Raw genomic sequence first — 19,689 nt, forward strand, 5'->3', positions numbered from 1 at the left:
CATGTAAGGACGATGTACTTGAACGACAATACTACTGTTAAATTATTAAGCAAATCCTATTTGTTAGTTTTATAAAATTGGACCGTGTGTTTGTGTTAATAGTTACTTGTATTATTCAAGCGTTATAAAATCTAAATTGGAGAATTCTTATTACGTGTTATTGTTAGAGCAACCTTATACTATGAAAGGTGAACGAGACAGAATACGAAGAGATATGCATTGAACAAATAAATTAGAGTCTATTTAAGGACGTAGAATATGAGCTATGAACCATACGATTACGACTAAAGTATTGCAGATAAATCCGCAGGAGATAGCTAGCTTAAGATAAAAAAGAAAAGTATGGCAAAACACACAATTGAATATAAAGATTAGAGGATATTAATCTGGTCTTTCGTGTATCCAAAGCCTTATATAACACGCGAGCATCAATGTAACGACCACCACGTTTTTCCTAAGATTTCAGTGCCAAGATTTCAAATTTATTACATGATTAGAGAGAAAATTTATTTTTCTTCAAAGTTAAAAAGTCATACCTACTCATATTTTCTATATTAATGGAACAGTCAGGCCAATTGTATCACCAAATGATGAATATATATTATTTGGTTTAATAACCTATACTAATCCTATGTAGAGAAAATAGTGTCATATATATACGTATATATGTAGGTATATATCAGAACACCCTTGAAAATCGGTGAATTTTATTGGTTGAAATCCTAAGGAAATCGATTCCACAATTTAAGATTAAAACAGAGCTTAAGAATAAGAATTCCTTCCACAAACGAATCTAAAATCACTATAGCTTATTCTTCACAGCGTTCATGCACTGCTGTTCTGACAACAATATACGCCCTTTATTCTCTATATTCTAGGAAATGCATGCTTAGTTAAGCTAAAGACAAACGCTGCCAATTACTAAATTAGAACATTCGTACAGCGGTCTGTAAATTGGCCGTAACAGTCCTCAATTAGCATATACAAATTCGAAATGGCGGGTGACCAGCGAAGCCGTGTTTTATCGTCACTTTACACAATGCTATTGCTAATCTTCCGCGTAATTGGATTGCGAAAGAGACTCCAATTATCGTTTATATTACAATTCAAATGACAATTAAGTGTATACTAAACTATGATAAAAGCGTTCTGGCTGTTAAAGACAAAAGTCCTAGACATTTTCGAGCTTTCAATAAGAACATCTTAAGTAAGCTGAAAGGCAAGGCGATTTAAATGATGATGATCTTAATAGTCTACTTAGGATTAGGTTAATTCAGGAAAGGATAAGAACAGGCTTAGTGCGACAATACCGAAACCGATTTCAATACTTAGCTATTTAAAAAAGGTTTAACGTAATATTACTATTGAAACTTATTATTATTAATATTAGCTATGTTTTAACTATCACCAATTCTAGCCAAGCCAAAAGTCAAGCATAACAAATTGGTAGAAAAAAGCCATGTATATTATGAGCTATTAAATTCTTTACTGGTTCAAAAAACTGAAAACCACACAACGATTATTCATTTGCATGATTTTAGGCCATAATTGTTCTATTTTGGAGCCTGGCATTTGTAACGTTCGGCGACACGTAAATAAATGCGTCAATCACTTTATTTGTTTGTAAAACTAAACTTCAGATTTTTTATATTTTCTTATTCTTACTAGAATTTTGCGTTTTTCTGTATGTTAAACACCGCATCAAAATTATTAAATGATAAAATTAAAGACTAAATACATAGTTAGAGTCGATAGGAGCAGCCGTGAGCAACTTCATCACATCCTAAGACTATTTGTTACTAAATTATATTATGTCTTGAGAAGTTGCTATTTTAAACTAGTAAAAACAGTTGAAATGTAGTCTCTTTTTTAAACCCAAATAAACTATAGGATAATTTAACACGACCAAAACTTTTTCAACTATTTTTATTTTATTACATTTATTAAATTCTTTACATCAAGCTTCGTCATGGCTTGTCACGTTTCTTGTTTGTTTTAATTTATAATATGCAACAAACAATTGAGATTTTATACGTAAACAGTCATCAAAGTCGTTATGTACTTATTATTTTTTACGTCAATATCATACATCAAAACTTACATACACACCTACGCTGTCCCCAACTCAAAAATACAAACCATCGATTCCATCTGTTTTCTTCGTTTTGTAAAAGTCCTTCGCAAACGTGTGATTGACGCAATGCGTTCTTGGCGTTTTCTCTAACTATAAATAATAAAACTTACTTAATATAGTAATAGACAAGTCCGCATTAACGAAAGGTCAATTAGATAAACGTACCTCCGTTGTTAACAAGATTAGTCTTTACTCTAGAATCAAGATAGTAGTTATTACCTAAGTTTTCTTGAAGTTTCGATCAGTATCGAAATTTCTAGACAGAATAATAATAAAGAAACATTTTGCCATTACCTTTAAATAATTAAATTCCAATATAAAAATTGTTCTAATTCCAACTATATACAAAAGAACATACGCTAGGTGAACGTGTAATAAATCACGTAAGGTATTTAAATAGGTCACGTGTAAGTGGCTTCGACGACAAAAGAAGTAATTACCGTCGTAGTTACGTATAACGCGCTATTTAGGCTGTATTCTTTAATCTTACCTATGTTTGAAGCCAGCGGACTTGGGACTTTCCCAAGCTCTAAGGGGCATGGAGCAGACACACTACATCTGGTTCAATGCTATTTAGGTACTTTAAGTGATCTTCCTGGCCTGGTTTAATCCGCCCCGTTTGCCTACAGATCTTGGGTCTGTTATTGTTTTACACAGAATCGAACATCGTAAACATCTAAAGCGTATTTTTAATGCATTTATTTAATTCTGTTTCCAGAATGTATGGAAGAAGACTGCGTGGATTGGGAGGGTAAGACAATCCCACATGGGCTGCTATATGTGCCTGGGCCTGGAGTCTGCTCCATTTGTGTATGCTACCATTCTGAGCCGATGTGGTGTAAGGCTATTTACTGCGACCCACCATATGTAAGTATTTGTCACATTGTTATAAAAATTAAATTCAAGTGAATTGCATCTGTGCCTCCGTTCGTTTCGGACACATAGTTGATCAGCGTTCTGTGCTCTAGAACTTTGATACGACACGCTTAGAATTAACTGCATGCAAAACATTAAAATAAAACGAACTCCAATTATCATACTCTGTTTTTTAATAGTGCATATTCTCTAGTAAAATAACTTTCTATTTTAGTTCTGCAAAAATTTCCGCGTCGGCGAGCGGTGCTGTGAATTCGAATGTCTCGATCCACCGGGCGAGGACAAACGCTACCAGGAACGGCAGCGCCTTCGAGCCCTCATTCTTTCAGGGCACTCTTCAGCTGCACAACTAACTCCTATCGGCATCTTACTACTAGTGGCCATCTCTTATCTAGTATGAAAAGTGGAATTACTTAAACTGGCATTCAAATGACCCCATCCCTTTGATGCAATAGTGTATCAAACTCAATGACTTAACACAATAATATAACGATACCTAAAAGTACAATTTCATGTTAGTTACTGCACTAACGTGAGACAAATATTTAAGTTATTGAGATTGCCTAGATAATGTTACAAAAGCGTGTGGCAAGTTTTCTACCGTCTGTATCAGTCACTGTGGAATGAACTTTCCATTAAGCCTCACCGGGTTTTAATAAATCCGACGAGGTAAGATTACTTAGCCCAGTCGTTCGCCAAAGCGTTCTGGAAAATACTGGTTTATCGGTGTAGTGCCTACGCCGTACGTGATAGTAATATAGATTTTATTGTTAACTATTAAATCCGGTTATCCAATTACTATAGAGTACGGAAAGATGAAAACAGAAATGCGCATAAACGTGAAAAGACATTTTTGGGTCGAAAAGACCATTTTCCTTACGAATTTCCTCTACTTCTCCGCTAGTATTTTTGATTTCCTATACATAATATATCACGTCAATATTCGGTGCACCATTTATTATGCAGATAATAATTAGATAAGTAATTTTGGACCAATTTTAAGTAACATTTGTAGTGTTCGGACTAGTTTCCACTAAGCCTTTGAGTTTAGTTTCGAATCCTAAAAGGAAGCTAAAGCGCAGAATGTTAGACTGGCTTCAAATGCAAATTATGTCAGCCGGTTAATAATTTTCGGCGAGGTGCTTATACAGTAGTATTAAAGTAATGCAATTTTTATTCGTAACTTCTTCACGAGACATTGCGTGAAACGATATACTATACTTTAATTTAGTCTATGCATGTTGAGAATGAAATGAGGCAACAAGCGCGAAGTTTAAACATTTAAATAGAAATTATTCTTAACAATCTTCTTAAATAGTTATTTATAATCTGACTATCTTATTTCAATCAATCTACGTCTTATTATCATTAGGTATATTAGTGGATCCTAGTCCATTGTGAAGTCATGTTGTGAAAAGTCATGTGTATATCCGTCTTCATTTTCTGCTCCTAGTTTACTAACAAAATAAAAATAGGTAAAAAAACTTTTTAAGTTAAACGGTTTTATGTTAAACATACATTGCAATGTTTAAGATAAATGTACTAAAAACCAAAAAATAATAAAATAGATACAGTCGTGGGAATTATAAACATATGCATAAACTAGACTAAAATAAAACCGTGGGGCACGTCAATAAGAAAATAGTAAGTAATTTCCTGACCGTCTGCGGGCCAACTGCCTATTTTAACGACGAATGAAACGATTCTTCTATCGCACATTAAGTCGATAATTTGTAGACAATTGACGTGCCCTACGGTTTTATTTTAGTCTAGTTTATGCATATGTTTTTAATTCCCACGACTGTATCTATTTTATTATTTTTTGGTTTTTAGTACATTTATCTTAAACATTGCAATGTATGTTTAACATAAAACCGTTTAACTTAAAAAGTTTTTTTACCTATTTTTATTTTCTAGTTTTTAGTTTTTATTTCGCATTCTGTTTAATTCATTTAGTGCTTCGTTATTGCAAGGTTCCTTGCCCGTTAGTTTATATAAATAAATCAATTCTATAATATAAATATAATATATATTTAATTAATAAAATAGATACAGTTTTTAATATAATGTTATACATATATATATAATATATATTTATATATTATATAATATTTATTTATTTTTATTTTATTTATTTAGTTTATTGTATTGTCACCAAAATCCAAAGTGTATACAAAATTTCAGATTAATCGGTTGACAGGAAGAGGGTGAAATTTGAATTACTAAATTTGACCCAAGAATAAATAAAACAAACGGGGTGAGCTAAATATAAAACCGTTTAACAATAACCCAACTCGAGAAGTACCCACCCACTAATTAAAAATGAATTAAAACTAGTAAATTTCATGTCCAATGTATATGTGGTTAAATTGATTTGTAAAAAAAAAACAATAGACAACTACGAAATAAGGACAGAATATTCCAGTAATCGGATTTAAACTATATTTCATTCTATTCAATCTCTATGCATTAAAGAATTTCCATTCAATAATTTACGCGTAGATAGATACTTTTGAAATTTAAAAATAGCTTTAAAATGCCTGTAGTTTTGTAAGTGCAAAATAATTTTGGAGATTTGGCTCTTTGGATCTATAAACACATGTCATCATCAACCAGTGTATCACATGCTTAAAGGTTGGCACCATGCTTTCAGGCATTCTGGTGTAGCAAGTGTCCATTTGTGGCAATAAGCATACCTGATCCTTTGCAATGTGTGGCATAATGCAGCTTTAAGATTACAGTGTTTATTTATAAGTCATATAACACACTGTTTTACAATTGTATAATATTAAAAATAATTTATTTATTTCAAGTTCTTAAAATACTTAAATTATTTTGCACTACAGTATATTAGAAAAAACAATATTTATTAAGATTATGAATACATAAAATATGATTATATATAAATATTTTAAATTCTTTTAATATATTTTAAAATATGTCACAAAGATTTAAAATTATATATTGTATATTATTGTACATACAGTTTATTTATTTCTAAGTATAATATTAATTTATTGAATACTTAATACAAGACTATAAATTATAATTATTAATGTGCCATGTGCTATTATTATGGAATAACACATTAATTTCAGTTACATAATTTATAGGCTTTTAGATTAAATTTGAAATATAATTAAATTATAAACAATCAAATGTACATGACCTAATAAAATATATAATTGTTATATTGTTTATTATAAGTTTACCTACATTTTGTAAAGCCAAAAGCGCTTAACTATTAAGTTACAATACAAATATTGTAAATAAATCTTATGATTAGCTTGATAAATAAAACACTAGCTATTTGTTACTTAGGTTTTTTATTTACCAAATCCATTTTCTAATCAATACATATTATATTAATAGTTGAAAGGTACACAAAATGCATAGGTTTAAAGTCAGTAATCAAATTTGACCAGTTGAACACTTGACTGCTTTTATGTTGATTTTAAAAATGTATTGAATGCACAATTTATGAAATCTTAAAAGTTTCCCATGTAAATTTATGAAAAATATTAATTTCAGCCCAACTTTTCAACAGCAGATTTTTAAAATAAATGACTAACATTTCTTTTAGAAAAAGTGAAAGAGTATAAAGATTTGGGTAAAGTCGTTATTTAACAAGCTACCATTTCAGTCCTTTTGCAGTTAGTTCTGTATTAGCTTCTTTGATCTGCTTCTGTAGTTCCAAAAATGCTGCCTCACAATTATTAAAAGTAAATACTCGGTATACAACAACTGTTACAGCATAAACCCCAAAAAGTATTAAAAAGAAAATAGGTGAAATAAGAATAAGCTCCATATTATTTTCAATCATTGGATGTTTCACATATCCACCAATCAAGGAGTACCATATTGCAAAGAATGCTGATGCTGCATACACCCATTCCAGTAACTTCGTCATTATCCTATGAAGAGATAACACACTTTGAGATTGTTTCGCAAATATGACATTTTAATCGAAATACTCATACGATGCCTAAGCAATACGATACATAATTAAAATCTTGTTAAATATAAATATTTATATGTAACGTGTGCGTTTATATATTAAATTGCACTTAGTGAAAACTATGTTAAACGTTGCAATAGCGTAACTTGTTGCATGAGATTTTAAAAAGATAATTTATTAAATATTGAAAAACCCAATTACCAAGCTGTTGAAACACTAAATTTAAATATAAATATTCAATATAATGTCAATTGTCAATGTCATAAGATCAAAGATGTAGTTTATGTAGTGCATAGAGAAATAATATATACTGGGATTTAGTGACAGCTGATAATTGACATTATGAACTTTAATAGTATTGATTTTTTTTTTGGAGTTTATGGCCTGGCCATAACCTAAGGCCAAGTCAACTTTATTTTTTTATGAGTCTGGCACGGTTTGTGCATTAGCCAGCGTCAAGTATAAGATTTTTTATGATTCGTGCTTGCCTTAGAACTTCGACCGTGTCCTCCATGTACGGTTTAGGCCCGGTACCGCACAACCCTCCCAAAGGCCCAGAACAAATTTAAATTAAATTAAAACTTGCCGTCGAACCGGGAATCGAACCCGGTACCCCTCACCTAGCTGCCACTTAATAAGACCGCTAGGCTATAAGGCCCCCAATTCAACTTTATTATTGATAATTATTGTCAAGTATAGATGCGTAGACAGATCACAGACATGAAAACATGAAAACAAAGAATTATGTGCTAAGAATTTTACAATACGACTAGCTTATAAAATGTAGTATAAAAATGACAAAGCGTGAGCTAATGTTATTCCCATACAAAATTGTTTAGCGTTACTGGATCCCAATTATTGTTGAAGTGATTTTTTCTAAAGAGCCCAGTTGTCTATTGTCTCACTCACCGCACGAAACGCGAGTACAAAAAGATGAACCTATTGTAACACTTCACGCCGGTTTTCTGTGAGACATTGGTACTGCCCCGGTCGTGCCTGCCCATTCGGCTGAAGCCCGAAAGCAACAGCATGGCACTCCCACTAGGAAAAAAGTCCAATGGTTTAGGAAAATCAAATCGAAATATTAGAATAAATGATTTATTGTATAATTCATAACATTTAGCATGAGATTTAGGAATGAGACTTATGACTCCCGTATGTTAAAATCCAGTTGCTAGACTGTGGTTTGAAATCAGTCAAGTGTCACATTATTTTCAACATTAAGGAATGTCAACAAAGATCAAAGTGAATAAATTGTTTTGAAAACAAGAAAAGAAACTTTGGGAAAATTGTGATAATTAATTTATTCTAAAGACTCGTAGATGATGAAATGTACTAATGTAAAAAATTCATGATTGCAAAATTCGATTTCTGGTGTTTTGGCTCAACTCATTTTTCATCAGGATATATTTAGGTAGTCAATTAAAATGAACGAAATAGACGATAAATTTTATTACGTGTATAGCTCGTCATTAGATCATAAAGTGGAAATAAAGATGTAAGTTTACCTTTTCTAAATGCTCTTGATACTATTTTCTATTATTACTGTAAATCATAAATCGCTAATTTAATTAAAGCTGAAATCAACTTGCTGTCTAATTATTTTTTCTATGCTATATTAATTCACTTTTTGTTAACTTTTCTTCGGTTTTACTTGAAAACCTATTTTGTTGAAGTGGGACACTTGAAGGAAAGCGTGCAAAACCAGAATATGATATGCTTCTATCAGATCCAATGCTCAAATTTTCTGGGCTTTATCAAGAAGGTTGCTCAGACTTGTATGTAACATGTCAAGTACTCTGTGAAGGAGTACCTCTTGCATTGCCAGTCACAACATCATACAAGGCTTTTACAAATAGATGGAAGTAAGTCTTAAGATCTTCATAAGTATATGAGTTTCTGTCTATCGGTTTCTGAATTAGTTGTATATAAACTTACCGCCTATGCTGATCAAGTGTTACTGATTACCAATTGTATACTATTGTTTATGGAAATGTTCAGGTACCAAATCACATCTTAATTATATTGTCATGATTGCGAAATATCTATCCTAATTTTTAATTTTTAACATTAGATAGATGAATACTAAAAATTGTGCTACTGCAAAATCAAAATTGATGAGTAAACTTTTTTTTATTACTAAATACTAAAACTATTGCAAAATTGGTTTTTATTTCTTCCTTGGACAAATGAGTAGTAGACTCTTCTACTCTTAGTTCTTACTATCTTTTCTTTACAGCTGGAATGAATGGGTAACTCTTCCAGTATACTACAGTGACCTACCACGGAATGCTATACTTGCAATGACCATCTATGATTGCGCTGGACCTGGGAAGGTTATGGTTGTGGGAGGTACAACCATCTCATTATTTGGGAAACATGGCATGCTACGACAGGTATGTTTCTAAAAACTCCATATGTTTAAATTTTAATTGAATTATCATTAAGCTGTTGTAATGCTTCAACAATACATGAAATGCTCAATTCTAAGATCAACTCAACTTATGTAAAATTTGTAACTGCAAGTTATCAAACTTGATAACGTGTTGGCTTAATTAGTTTGTGAACTAGAGAACTATAGTTCTCTTAACTGATAAATTTTTCATGTAAAGTTCAAGTAGTTAGTAGTAGTTTTGGTTTGAGACATTGATTAGGACAAGCATAATAAATAGAATATATAAGCAATAATAAATAAAATATTTTTGACAGAAAGGATTCATGTATCAATGTATCTACTAATTTGGTGTAGCCAAATCTTTGGGATAAAGCTCTTTCCAAGGTTCCCGGAAACGTTTTATTTTAAAACTAAAAGTTTTATTTTACGAAACTTTATCTCTGAATTACGTGGGCATTTGCCCGTTATGGTACTTTAGAAATCTTAATAAAACTTTAAGTAATGGTAATTGAAGGTTATAATGATGTATTTATTTGAGGTTCTTCACGTTCTACCCTATAAATTTCTAATTACGAGAAGTTAGAGGGTAGTATATTTTACGAAGACTGATTCAAAGTTTCTATATTGTTTTATTGTTTAGCTATTAAGTGCATTTTAAATACATGAGAATCCATAGATCACTACTAAATAAGCAGAAAGCTTCGCGAAGGATCTCTTTATCATTATGCAAACTAATTTCCAAACCAGTATTAAATTAAGTTTGCATTTATTAAGTTTATTAAGTAACGGGCGTCAGTATTTATGTCGCCGCGATACGATGCACTCGACTGTGCTTAATCCTTAAAATGTTAAAAAACTAAAAAAATATATAAGAAAACGAAAATATAGTTAGTGTGTAATTTTGTCAGTATTTAGTTAAAGAAAGGCATATACTTTAAAAATATTTACATTGTAGATATAATTTGAAAGTGAGAAAAAAATTGGAATAATTAAAAATATTATTATTGTACAAAATTAGGGAATGTTTACACTAGTTTCCGTTTTAGTAAAATAACTCGTGAATAATATGGCCAAGGCTCTTTTGCTCCTTTGCAAAACTTGTAAATAGGTAGTCTTACGGGTTTAATTTATAAATTATAAAAGCATCTTTGGTCGCGTCTTTTCTTCTTCAATGTGACACTAGAGTTATTAAGGCCACCACGACGCAAAAACCTTTCCATGAAACGTGTCGATACTAATACGACTAAAGGCCCATTTAGATAGAGAGAGAGATTATCGAAAGAATATAAAAAAGTTTCTTCGTCTAAACATTCACACCTCTCGCTCTTCCTCTTTGGCAAGAATTGCCTCGCAATGGAAAGTTTATTGTGACCGTGTAAACAGCATTTCAAAAGCAATAATCGTATTTCGAGGTTTTGTGCCAGTTGCTACCATGCAGTGCTTGAGGGTATTTTAATTATTAGTACAAGAATTAATTAAACGGCAACGGAAAAAAGATTTCGTGTTAAAAAATGGGTTTTATAATTTTTCAGTGTTCCACAAACACTAGTAACTCCATAAAGGTCAATTAACTTAATATTATCCCAAAATGAAAGGAATTTTGTGACATTTTAAGACGAAGACCCTACTAAACTCCAATGAAATTATGAAACATCTCGCACTCAAAACGGTTCAAACCGATTTGTACGATACTCGCATGGACATAAAAAAATATCATACGAGATCGTGTTTATACTAGTCGATTTTCTCGTAAGTAATAATCTTCTTACTGAAATGTCGATGTGTAAACAGGCGCAGGAAATTATCGCCTAGCGATAAATCACTGGCGATTCTCGTATGACATAATCGTAGGTGAGAATGTAGTTCTTGCCTGTGTGTAAACATTTTGATACGATAAAGCTATGGCAATTATTGCTGGTGATAGTCGCCTACGATTTCTCGCACCAAAACGTACGAGAAACTCTCCCCATCTAAATGGGCCTTAAATCCCTTAATATTATTTATCTATATGACATCGAGAAACCTAAATAATATAAATTAGATGTTCGGCACCAATTTATAGTCTGAGAAAGGTTTAGGTGTATTATTTACTATGGTTTTATTAAAGAACGTAATCGGTCTTATAAATACATGAAGATATCGCGGTTAAAGCTGCGGGTAGATTCTCGTTAATACATATTATATATAAAAAATACTTCTAAAATTACAACAAAAATAGCTGATAGAATATGGCTTAACTGGTTTTTAGTGAGATGAAAATGTTAATTGTTACCTTTATTGTCTATCAATATTGTTATACATCCGAACATAATAATATAAGTAAACTTAAGTAAATTTTTTGGACATTACAACTTACAGTTTACTTTCGAACAGCTTTAAGTTACTTATTTTATTAGATTTTAAATTTTTTTTAAATACTCTACATAATCGATATTTAACATATTTCAACATCGAAGTACCTAGCGAACAGTTAACAGCAAATTATAGCACCCTTTCTATGTTAATTTTGCACCAAAGTATAATAATCTATCTAAAATATATTGATATAAAAATATAGACGTTATGAAGTAAAATTTGAGGGAAAATGGCAGTTATTTATGGATAATGTCTGAAAATTTTCCTTCTGTAGCAACATTTATGATACAAAGGTTTAGTATAAAGATAAGGCCACGCCCATATTAATTGCTTTAGCCTGACCTTCCTTATCATTAGCTCTCGGTCAGTTCTTCACTTGCGTTCAAAGAGACCGTTAAATGTATGGAAAAAACAAAAAGTGTTTTAAGCACAATATTAAGATACCTTTATTCTAGATGAAAAATGAAACTGTAATTTAGTGAAGATGGGTAACGCTGGTAGTACTTTAAAAGTGTGCAAAAGATGTTATTTACAACTCGTGAGATGGCTAAGCGTGTGGAGGTCTATTTCAAAGGGTATGTTTGATCTTCGTGTGTGGCCTGGGATGGAAGGAAGTGAGAAAACTCCAGGAAAAGCACCGGATAGGGGCAAGGAGCAGATGCAGCGATTGGCAAAGCTGGCCAAAAAACATCGCAATGGGCATATTCCTAAGGTCAGTGTTCTAAAATATGATTTTTTATAATATAGAATGAAAAGTAGCATATCCTTGAAGTACCAAAATTCTCAACGTATACAAAGTCGATTCAATATCCAATTTTGTGGCAAATTCGGGTTGTATTTCAAATTTACAACGATTACATCTTGGCTGCTCCTATATTTATTCTATGATGTGTATTGTTCCCAAATTATACAAAATGTTTGACCATGTATCTAGCAGCTGTCATCGTATCCTCAAAGTTAGGAGAGAGTATGTCGCTTGCACGTCGAGTGATTTCTAAAGTAATAGGAGTTCGAGAAAGTATTCATGATTCTGATATCTTCGTAGTTTCTTTACCTCTTTTATTATTCTTAAATATTTGAGACTATCCTTACCCAAATTTTGTTCTTGTAGTTCAGTAATGAAAACTATAAAATGGTAGGAGAGATATAAATAAATATCATGAAACCAAATGGAATACTTCAAAAAGAATTAGAGAATGGTGTTGGGCATAGCGCGTGCCTGATGTTTATGAGAGACTGAGACATTCAAAATAATAATAACAAAAGCAATCAATTCTCTTTTATTAAAAAATTGAAAACACGACGCAAAAAAATGTGTGTCGGAACGGGTTCTTATAACACGATTAAATTCAAGTTCGCGCGGTTATAAAATATCTCTGCTGGAAAACTTTGACTACGGAGTTTGTAAATCAATACTTAAGAGCAACATTAAAAGTTAATTCTTCTTCATATTCTTCGGTTGCGTGTTAGTGTGCTAAGTTCAAGCGAAGACCCCAAACGGGACGCCCTAAGTCGGTAGTGACTGAACGAATGATTAGAAAAGTTCAAACAATTGTTTTGGATCGTTGTGTTACTACATATTTGTTTTATACAAAAAGAAATAAAAAATATAGGAACTGTCCATAATATTATACACAACCATTTCGGTATGTAAAAAGTGTCAGTGCGTTGGGTTTCCATAATGCTTTCTGTTCAGAAATAACCGAGACAGAATTTCACAAAGCTGTTTGTTTGTTACAACAAGATTTTGACTTCAATTTATAATTATGGACGAAACATGGCTTCACCATTATTACCCGCAGGGATGGATGTACTTAGGGGCTTTTTGGGCTGCAGCTCAAGGCCCCGGGGATACAAAGGGCCCCCAGTCCCATTATTATCAAACGTATCAAAAATATCACCCAGCGCAAAAGTTTTGAGTTGCGATGTTTGCTATTCAAAAGCTGACTTCAAATTGATAGAACATCCTCCATATTATAAATATATATTCACCGAGCCTAGCTCCTAATGATCTACCTATTTCCGCAGTTAAAGAAAGACCAAAGGAAGTGTATGACGCAGTAGTGGTCGCGGTACACGATTTTTTAAGAGATCAGAAAGATTTATTTAAGGAATTTTTGTAAAAAAAAAGGTATACAAAGTGTATAAACCTAAAGATGTCGAATAAAAATAAAGTAACACTTAAAGATAATTGCGTCTTACACATTATTGGACATGCATTCACAATTGAACAGCCTTAGGACAAAAATACCTTTGATATTTTATAAAATTAATATCTTTAAAAGAATTAACGATGTGCGCTAGTGTGTGTCATATTATGATGAATTCCAGTCGTCTAACTGCTTTATTGTATTAAATTAGTACAGATTCCTAGGATTTCCTTGGTATCATTGAAATCCTTTCAGAACATTTGTTTGATAAATTCACATAATAATACTATTACATCTTACTTAAATTACGATCGTACTAAGATCTATAACGCAGTCGCACATTCCCGAAAGTATATAGGAAGTGGTTCCGGTACATATATTCTAGGGGACCACACGGGTCGCTTATGCAATGTTTATAAACATTTATAAGGTCATCAATATAAAACGAGTTTCCGTGATGTCACACGTGAATGTTGTTAAACGCATTTCTGTTAAATATCTTAATTGTATTTCTTTGGTTAAATTAAAATTATATGTTCTGAATAAACGGTAATTTATATGTGTTTTAAATCTATTCTATCGGCCTATACAACAAACATATAAAAAAGTCGGATGACCCCGTCAGTCGTAGAATAGTAAATTGTAAAGGGTTTTTCAACAAGAACTTTGTTTTCTAAAACAAAATAAAACAAAGAATTTAGAGGAAAATGAATAAAATTTTTATAGTATTACAAAGAGAAAAGTTTGGCAATTATGAATGAAAAATGATATCTGGCAAATGTCCACCACGACCACGCTGACAGATGTTGATTCTTTCATCAAAATTTTTAATCACTTTTTGGCAAAATGGAGGGTCTATTTCGTTAATGACATCACGGATTTTGAGTTTTAAGGCTGCAATCGATTCGATTGGCTCCGTATAGACTCTGTCTTTAACATAGCCCCACAAAAAATAATCCAGTGGTGTTAAATCACACGATCTGGCTGGCCACTTAACAGCTGAATTTCGCGAAATTATGCGCTCGGGAAATTTGGTTTGCAATAAATTGATCGTTTCATTGGCTGTGTGACATGTGGCACCGTCCTGTTGAAACCACATTTCAGTGATATCCATGTCATCAATAAAAGGCCAAAATTTAGTGGTTAACATCTCGCGATACCGTGATCCATTGACTGTTACCGCATTTCCAGCCTCATCTTCGAAAAAAAACGGCCCAATCACGCCTCCAGACCACATAGTGCACCACACAGTAACACGTTGAGTATGCAAAGCCTTCTCAATAATTGCTTTAGGATTTTCAGAAGCCCAAATGCGACAATTTTGCTTGTTGACGTACCCTGACAAATGAAAATGGGCTTCGTCTGAAAAAATGATTTTTTCAGAAAAACCAGCAGGTTGTTCCTGAATGAACTGAGCGAATCTGCGGCGATTTGAATGGTCGATCAGCTTTAATTCCTGCACCAGTTGAATCTTGTAAGGCTTCAAAGCCAAATCCTTTCGCAAAATTCGCCATGTTGTGCTTTTGGATAACCCCAATTGTTGAGAACGTCGTGAAATTGACAAATTTTGATCTTCTTCAACACTGTGGCTCACGGCGGCGATGTTTTCTGTTGAACGACCCGGTCGAACACGTGTTGGTGTTGGCACATTTTGTACCGAGCCTGTCGACTCAAATTTCGCGACCAAATTCTTAACAGCGGTCTCAGAAGGACGATTATGCTGGCCGAAAATATCACGAATTTTACGAAATGTAACTTTAACAGAACCACCATTTTTATAGTGGATTTGAATTATTTTAATGCGATTTTCGAGCGAAATTGAATTCATTGTAATAATTGCCAAAGCACCTGCTACGAATACCGCCAAAAACTAAATGTCAAAACTATCACGTTCTCGGTGTTGCCACAATTGAAAAACAAACTTCTTGTTGAAATACCCTATATATATATATATTTTATAATTTCATTCGTAAACTCGTGCGATTAAATATATTTAGCATAAATTAACATTGCCCTAAATATTATATTAGTAGCTTTAAAGTATAATTTAAAGTAAAATTTTTTTACTTTAAATTAATAATTATAAAAAAGAAAATTAAAACAAATTGAAAAAGTTTGGTTCCTGTGGCAGTGTACCTTTAACGCTGGCAGCATTTCCTCGCTGTATTGCGATACTTGTTTATTTTTTATATTATATGAAAATAACATGTGAATATATAAAGGCTTATTATTTTTATACCAGAAACAATTAACCTATATATTTGAAAGTGTTAAGTAAAAGTTGTTTGTTATTAAATTCTAGAAAATTCTCAATTTAACTTGTTTATTGTAAGCTAGCTAGAACCACTGTAATGGCGTAAAATAATGCAAAAGATATATTAATGACTGCATAAATTAAAGTGTCTTACAATACTAATAATATAGTACAGAATATTGCTAAAGAAATAGTTATATAACTCGTGTATGTTACAGGTGGACTGGCTCGACCGGCTAACCTTCAGGGAGATTGAGATGATAAATGAGAAGGAGAAAAGAAATTCTAATTATATGTACCTCATGATTGAATTTCCCACCATTCAGATAGATGGCGTCGATGTAAGTAATCTAAATCTTAAGCACGCTGTCATTATGTTAATATTTAAGGGAATACTCGTCGGCTCAATTTAGATGTATCTATAAAAAAAGGGTGCGTGTACATATGTACGCGCGTAAGAAGTTATACTTCTTTGGCATTATTAAAAATAATTTTTGATTGCATGCAAATAATTAATTGCAATTAAATAATCAAAGACTGGGAAAGGAGTCATTATAGTCAATAAAGTTGAGTTTACATTTGAAAAATTAAATACATAAATATTTATTATTATTCTCTTACATTAAGTGTAACATAAATTCTATTAAGTTAAAAGTATATATTATTATATATTTAGAACATCTCTACCACTAAGATGTATGTTGTAGCTTTGGCAGTATTGCAAAAATTATTTTTGTAATTAAAACTCCTTTATTTGTTTAAAAGGTAAATGTCATTATGGTCATTCAAAATTCTTGGCATAGCTGTTAACTTCACGCATATTCTATTTCTTTTTACTTGTAGATTGTCTTATTCCCATCTCGCTCGCGCCGGCTATAATCACACTGATAATGTTGTGTCTCAGGTGCGCGCGCATCGTAAAATTTCACTCTCATCAATTTTTCATAACGCGCCTAAAGAAGTATAACTTCAATAAATGTTGCGTGAGCTAGTGTGTACCTAAGCAGTGTTGGCGTGCGACTCTCATCCCTGAGGTCAGAGGACCTAACCTCGGATGTGCACCAATTTACTTTCTATATGCGCATTTAACAGTCATATGGTGAAGGAAAACATCGTGAACTGTAGTAGACCTTAGACCAGAGTTCCCCAAACTTTTTTGTGTCGTAGACCCCTTGCCATGTTTTTCCGTGTTGGGTAGACCCCCTACTTACCTGAGATATTTCCTGTAAATTTCTAACTCTTTTTAACACTAAACTTCACTAGTTTAGTGTTAAAAACTTAAAGTAAAAACACATGTTAATTTATACATTTATTAATTGAATTTAAATTTAAACTACTCAAAATAAAATTTTGTATCTGTTATGAAAAATATACGTAACATTAAATAAACATAAAATAAACTATAAATAAAATAACATAAGCAATAAGTCAATATAATGTATATGTTTTGATATTATAAGATAGTATGATTTAAGTAAAAAGGGTCCTATCAGTGTATGTGTTGAGATCCACTATCGTGGACCCCCATTTTCATTTCATGGACCCCCAAATTTTTTTTCACTGACGTAGACCCCTTGCAGGTTGTCATAGACCCCTAGGGGTTGATATAGACCACTTTGGGAATCACTGCCTTAGACCTAAAAAATCCGACAGAGTGTGCCAGGCGCAGAAGGCTGATTAGTTAATTAGAAAAAACAAATGATCACGAAACAGATACAGAAATGGTTATGGCGCCTGCTTGTATGCTCATAAATATGTATGATACATAAAGGCGAAAATGAGAATATAAATTTAATAGTATCGCTAGACCACAATCACAGATACGCGACAATCGCTACGGAACGAAACGCGCCATCGTTTCGACTTTTCGTGGGCGTAAATATATATTACATTAAAAATAATATTCTAATATTGTATGAATTTTATTACGAAGAATTTAAATAATCTTTATTTATTCAAGGGTTAATGACACACTTATATGGTTAGACTTGTTATCAGGTAAAGAAAGTCTTAATAACTGGTTTAATTTAATTTTCGCCAATAAAATGAATAAAAATATCGTTACATAAACAAAGATAATGCATTTTTGAATTAAATATTGTAATAACGAAATCCTTGAAATTGTAAAGCTTTTTTGAAAAATATTTTTGGTTGGTTTTGGTTGGCAAGGTTGAGAAATTAGCATTTGTGATAAGTTTTTTTTACTACAAGAGATAATATATGCTCTTAAATAAAGCGAACAATGACGCGTTTCCTTTGATTGTGATTATCCATACTCTTTTGTTTCACATTCTTTAGATCTTTTCATCGTCACTCAAACATTTTTAAAACCATACCATTACCTGTCTGAATCTTATAAATCTTTTTAATCTAAATAAATTAAAAACATTTACTTCACAAAACTTTAACGGCTTCCAAATTTAGAAAAAGCAAATGCTCGGCTTATTTTTTTTCTTACAAAAAAGGTTCTTTTCTCTTAAGTAAAACCTTTATTTTTAAGCAAACGTAGTACTGTTATTTTTTTTATAGCATGCAGTTGTTTACTACGAGCAAGATGGCGACGACATGTACCAGTTCCGTGCACAGGCAGAAGTCGTTACCGTGCCTGATTACGAAATATTACAGGTATACATTTATATTTATAATATAGCTTTGTGTATTCCATAGACACAAACTCGATTATATTATAGAAGCAGTCGAATAAAATCATAGACAATTCATATCTCATAGATCGATGGAATCGGAGTATCGAATGATCAGCCGTAGACAATAGCAATACGTGCCGTCCTACAATTACTGCCGAGTTCTTTATTTAAAAAAAATGTGTTTGTGCTGACCCAGCAAACATTGTTTTGCCATGTACCTATATTATTTTTAGGACATTTTTTAGTTTAATAAAAATAACGATCTATTATAAAAAAATAGGGGTTAATCGTAAAGGGTTGAACATTTAGGGTTGTGTGTATTTTTTAATGACACAAAAAAAAATTTAGACCAAAAAATAAATGTTAGGGGTGGACACTTCGGGGTATGAAAAATAGATAGTAGCCGATTCTCAGACCTACTGAATATGCATATAAAATTTGATAAAAATAGGTTGATCCGTTTCGGAGGAGTATGGTAAACTAACATTGTGACACGAGAATTTTATCTATGGCATTCGTTGTAAAGCCAATTTTTATATGCACACGTTAGGAAATAGAGCAATGAGTCATTTTTCTTCATAGGAAAACTTGGTAGAAAGCAAGCAGCACCGCCTGGCTCGTTCAGTGCGTGGTGTAGCACCAGCAAGAGACGCGAAGCCCTCAGCGGCGGAACGGGATCGCCTCGCTGCCATACTTAGTGCACCCGCCGCACCGTTGTCCGCGGATGAGCAAGACCTTATATGGAAATATCGGTACATGATTTATTTACTGCATAAAAGTATGAAAAGTATATAAAAAAAATGGGGGGGTGTACTTATGTACGCGCTTAAGAAGTTATACTTCTTTGGCATTATTGAAAATAGTTTTTGATTGCATGCAAATAATTAATTACAATTAAATAATCAAAGACTGGAAAAGGAGT

The 19,689-nt window shown here is 32.3% G+C and overlaps 1 protein-coding gene across 4 annotated transcripts in view; it reads left to right on the top strand.

Moving 5' to 3' along the window:
• Positions 1–8,182: 8,182 nt before the first annotated feature.
• The window catches only part of LOC125050637 (phosphatidylinositol 3-kinase catalytic subunit type 3), a 28,527-nt gene continuing 17,020 nt past the window's right edge, over positions 8,183–19,689 (top strand). For 2 of the 4 annotated variants that reach the window (XM_047650603.1, XM_047650604.1), the window contains exons 1-7: positions 8,183–8,466; positions 8,645–8,833; positions 9,208–9,364; positions 12,293–12,430; positions 16,341–16,463; positions 18,652–18,747; positions 19,350–19,519. In XM_047650603.1, coding sequence (XP_047506559.1) covers positions 8,396–8,466; positions 8,645–8,833; positions 9,208–9,364; positions 12,293–12,430; positions 16,341–16,463; positions 18,652–18,747; positions 19,350–19,519 — 944 coding nt within the window. In that variant the 5' untranslated portion in view covers positions 8,183–8,395. Of the gene's footprint in view, positions 8,467–8,644; positions 8,834–9,207; positions 9,365–10,173; positions 10,251–12,173; positions 12,431–16,340; positions 16,464–18,651; positions 18,748–19,349; positions 19,520–19,689 lie in introns of those variants that run through there. The other 2 variants (XM_047650607.1, XM_047650606.1) reach the window with 2 other exon arrangements.

This window comes from Pieris napi, chromosome 6 (genome assembly GCF_905475465.1).
Source record: "Pieris napi chromosome 6, ilPieNapi1.2, whole genome shotgun sequence".
NCBI lineage: Eukaryota > Metazoa > Arthropoda > Insecta > Lepidoptera > Pieridae > Pieris > Pieris napi.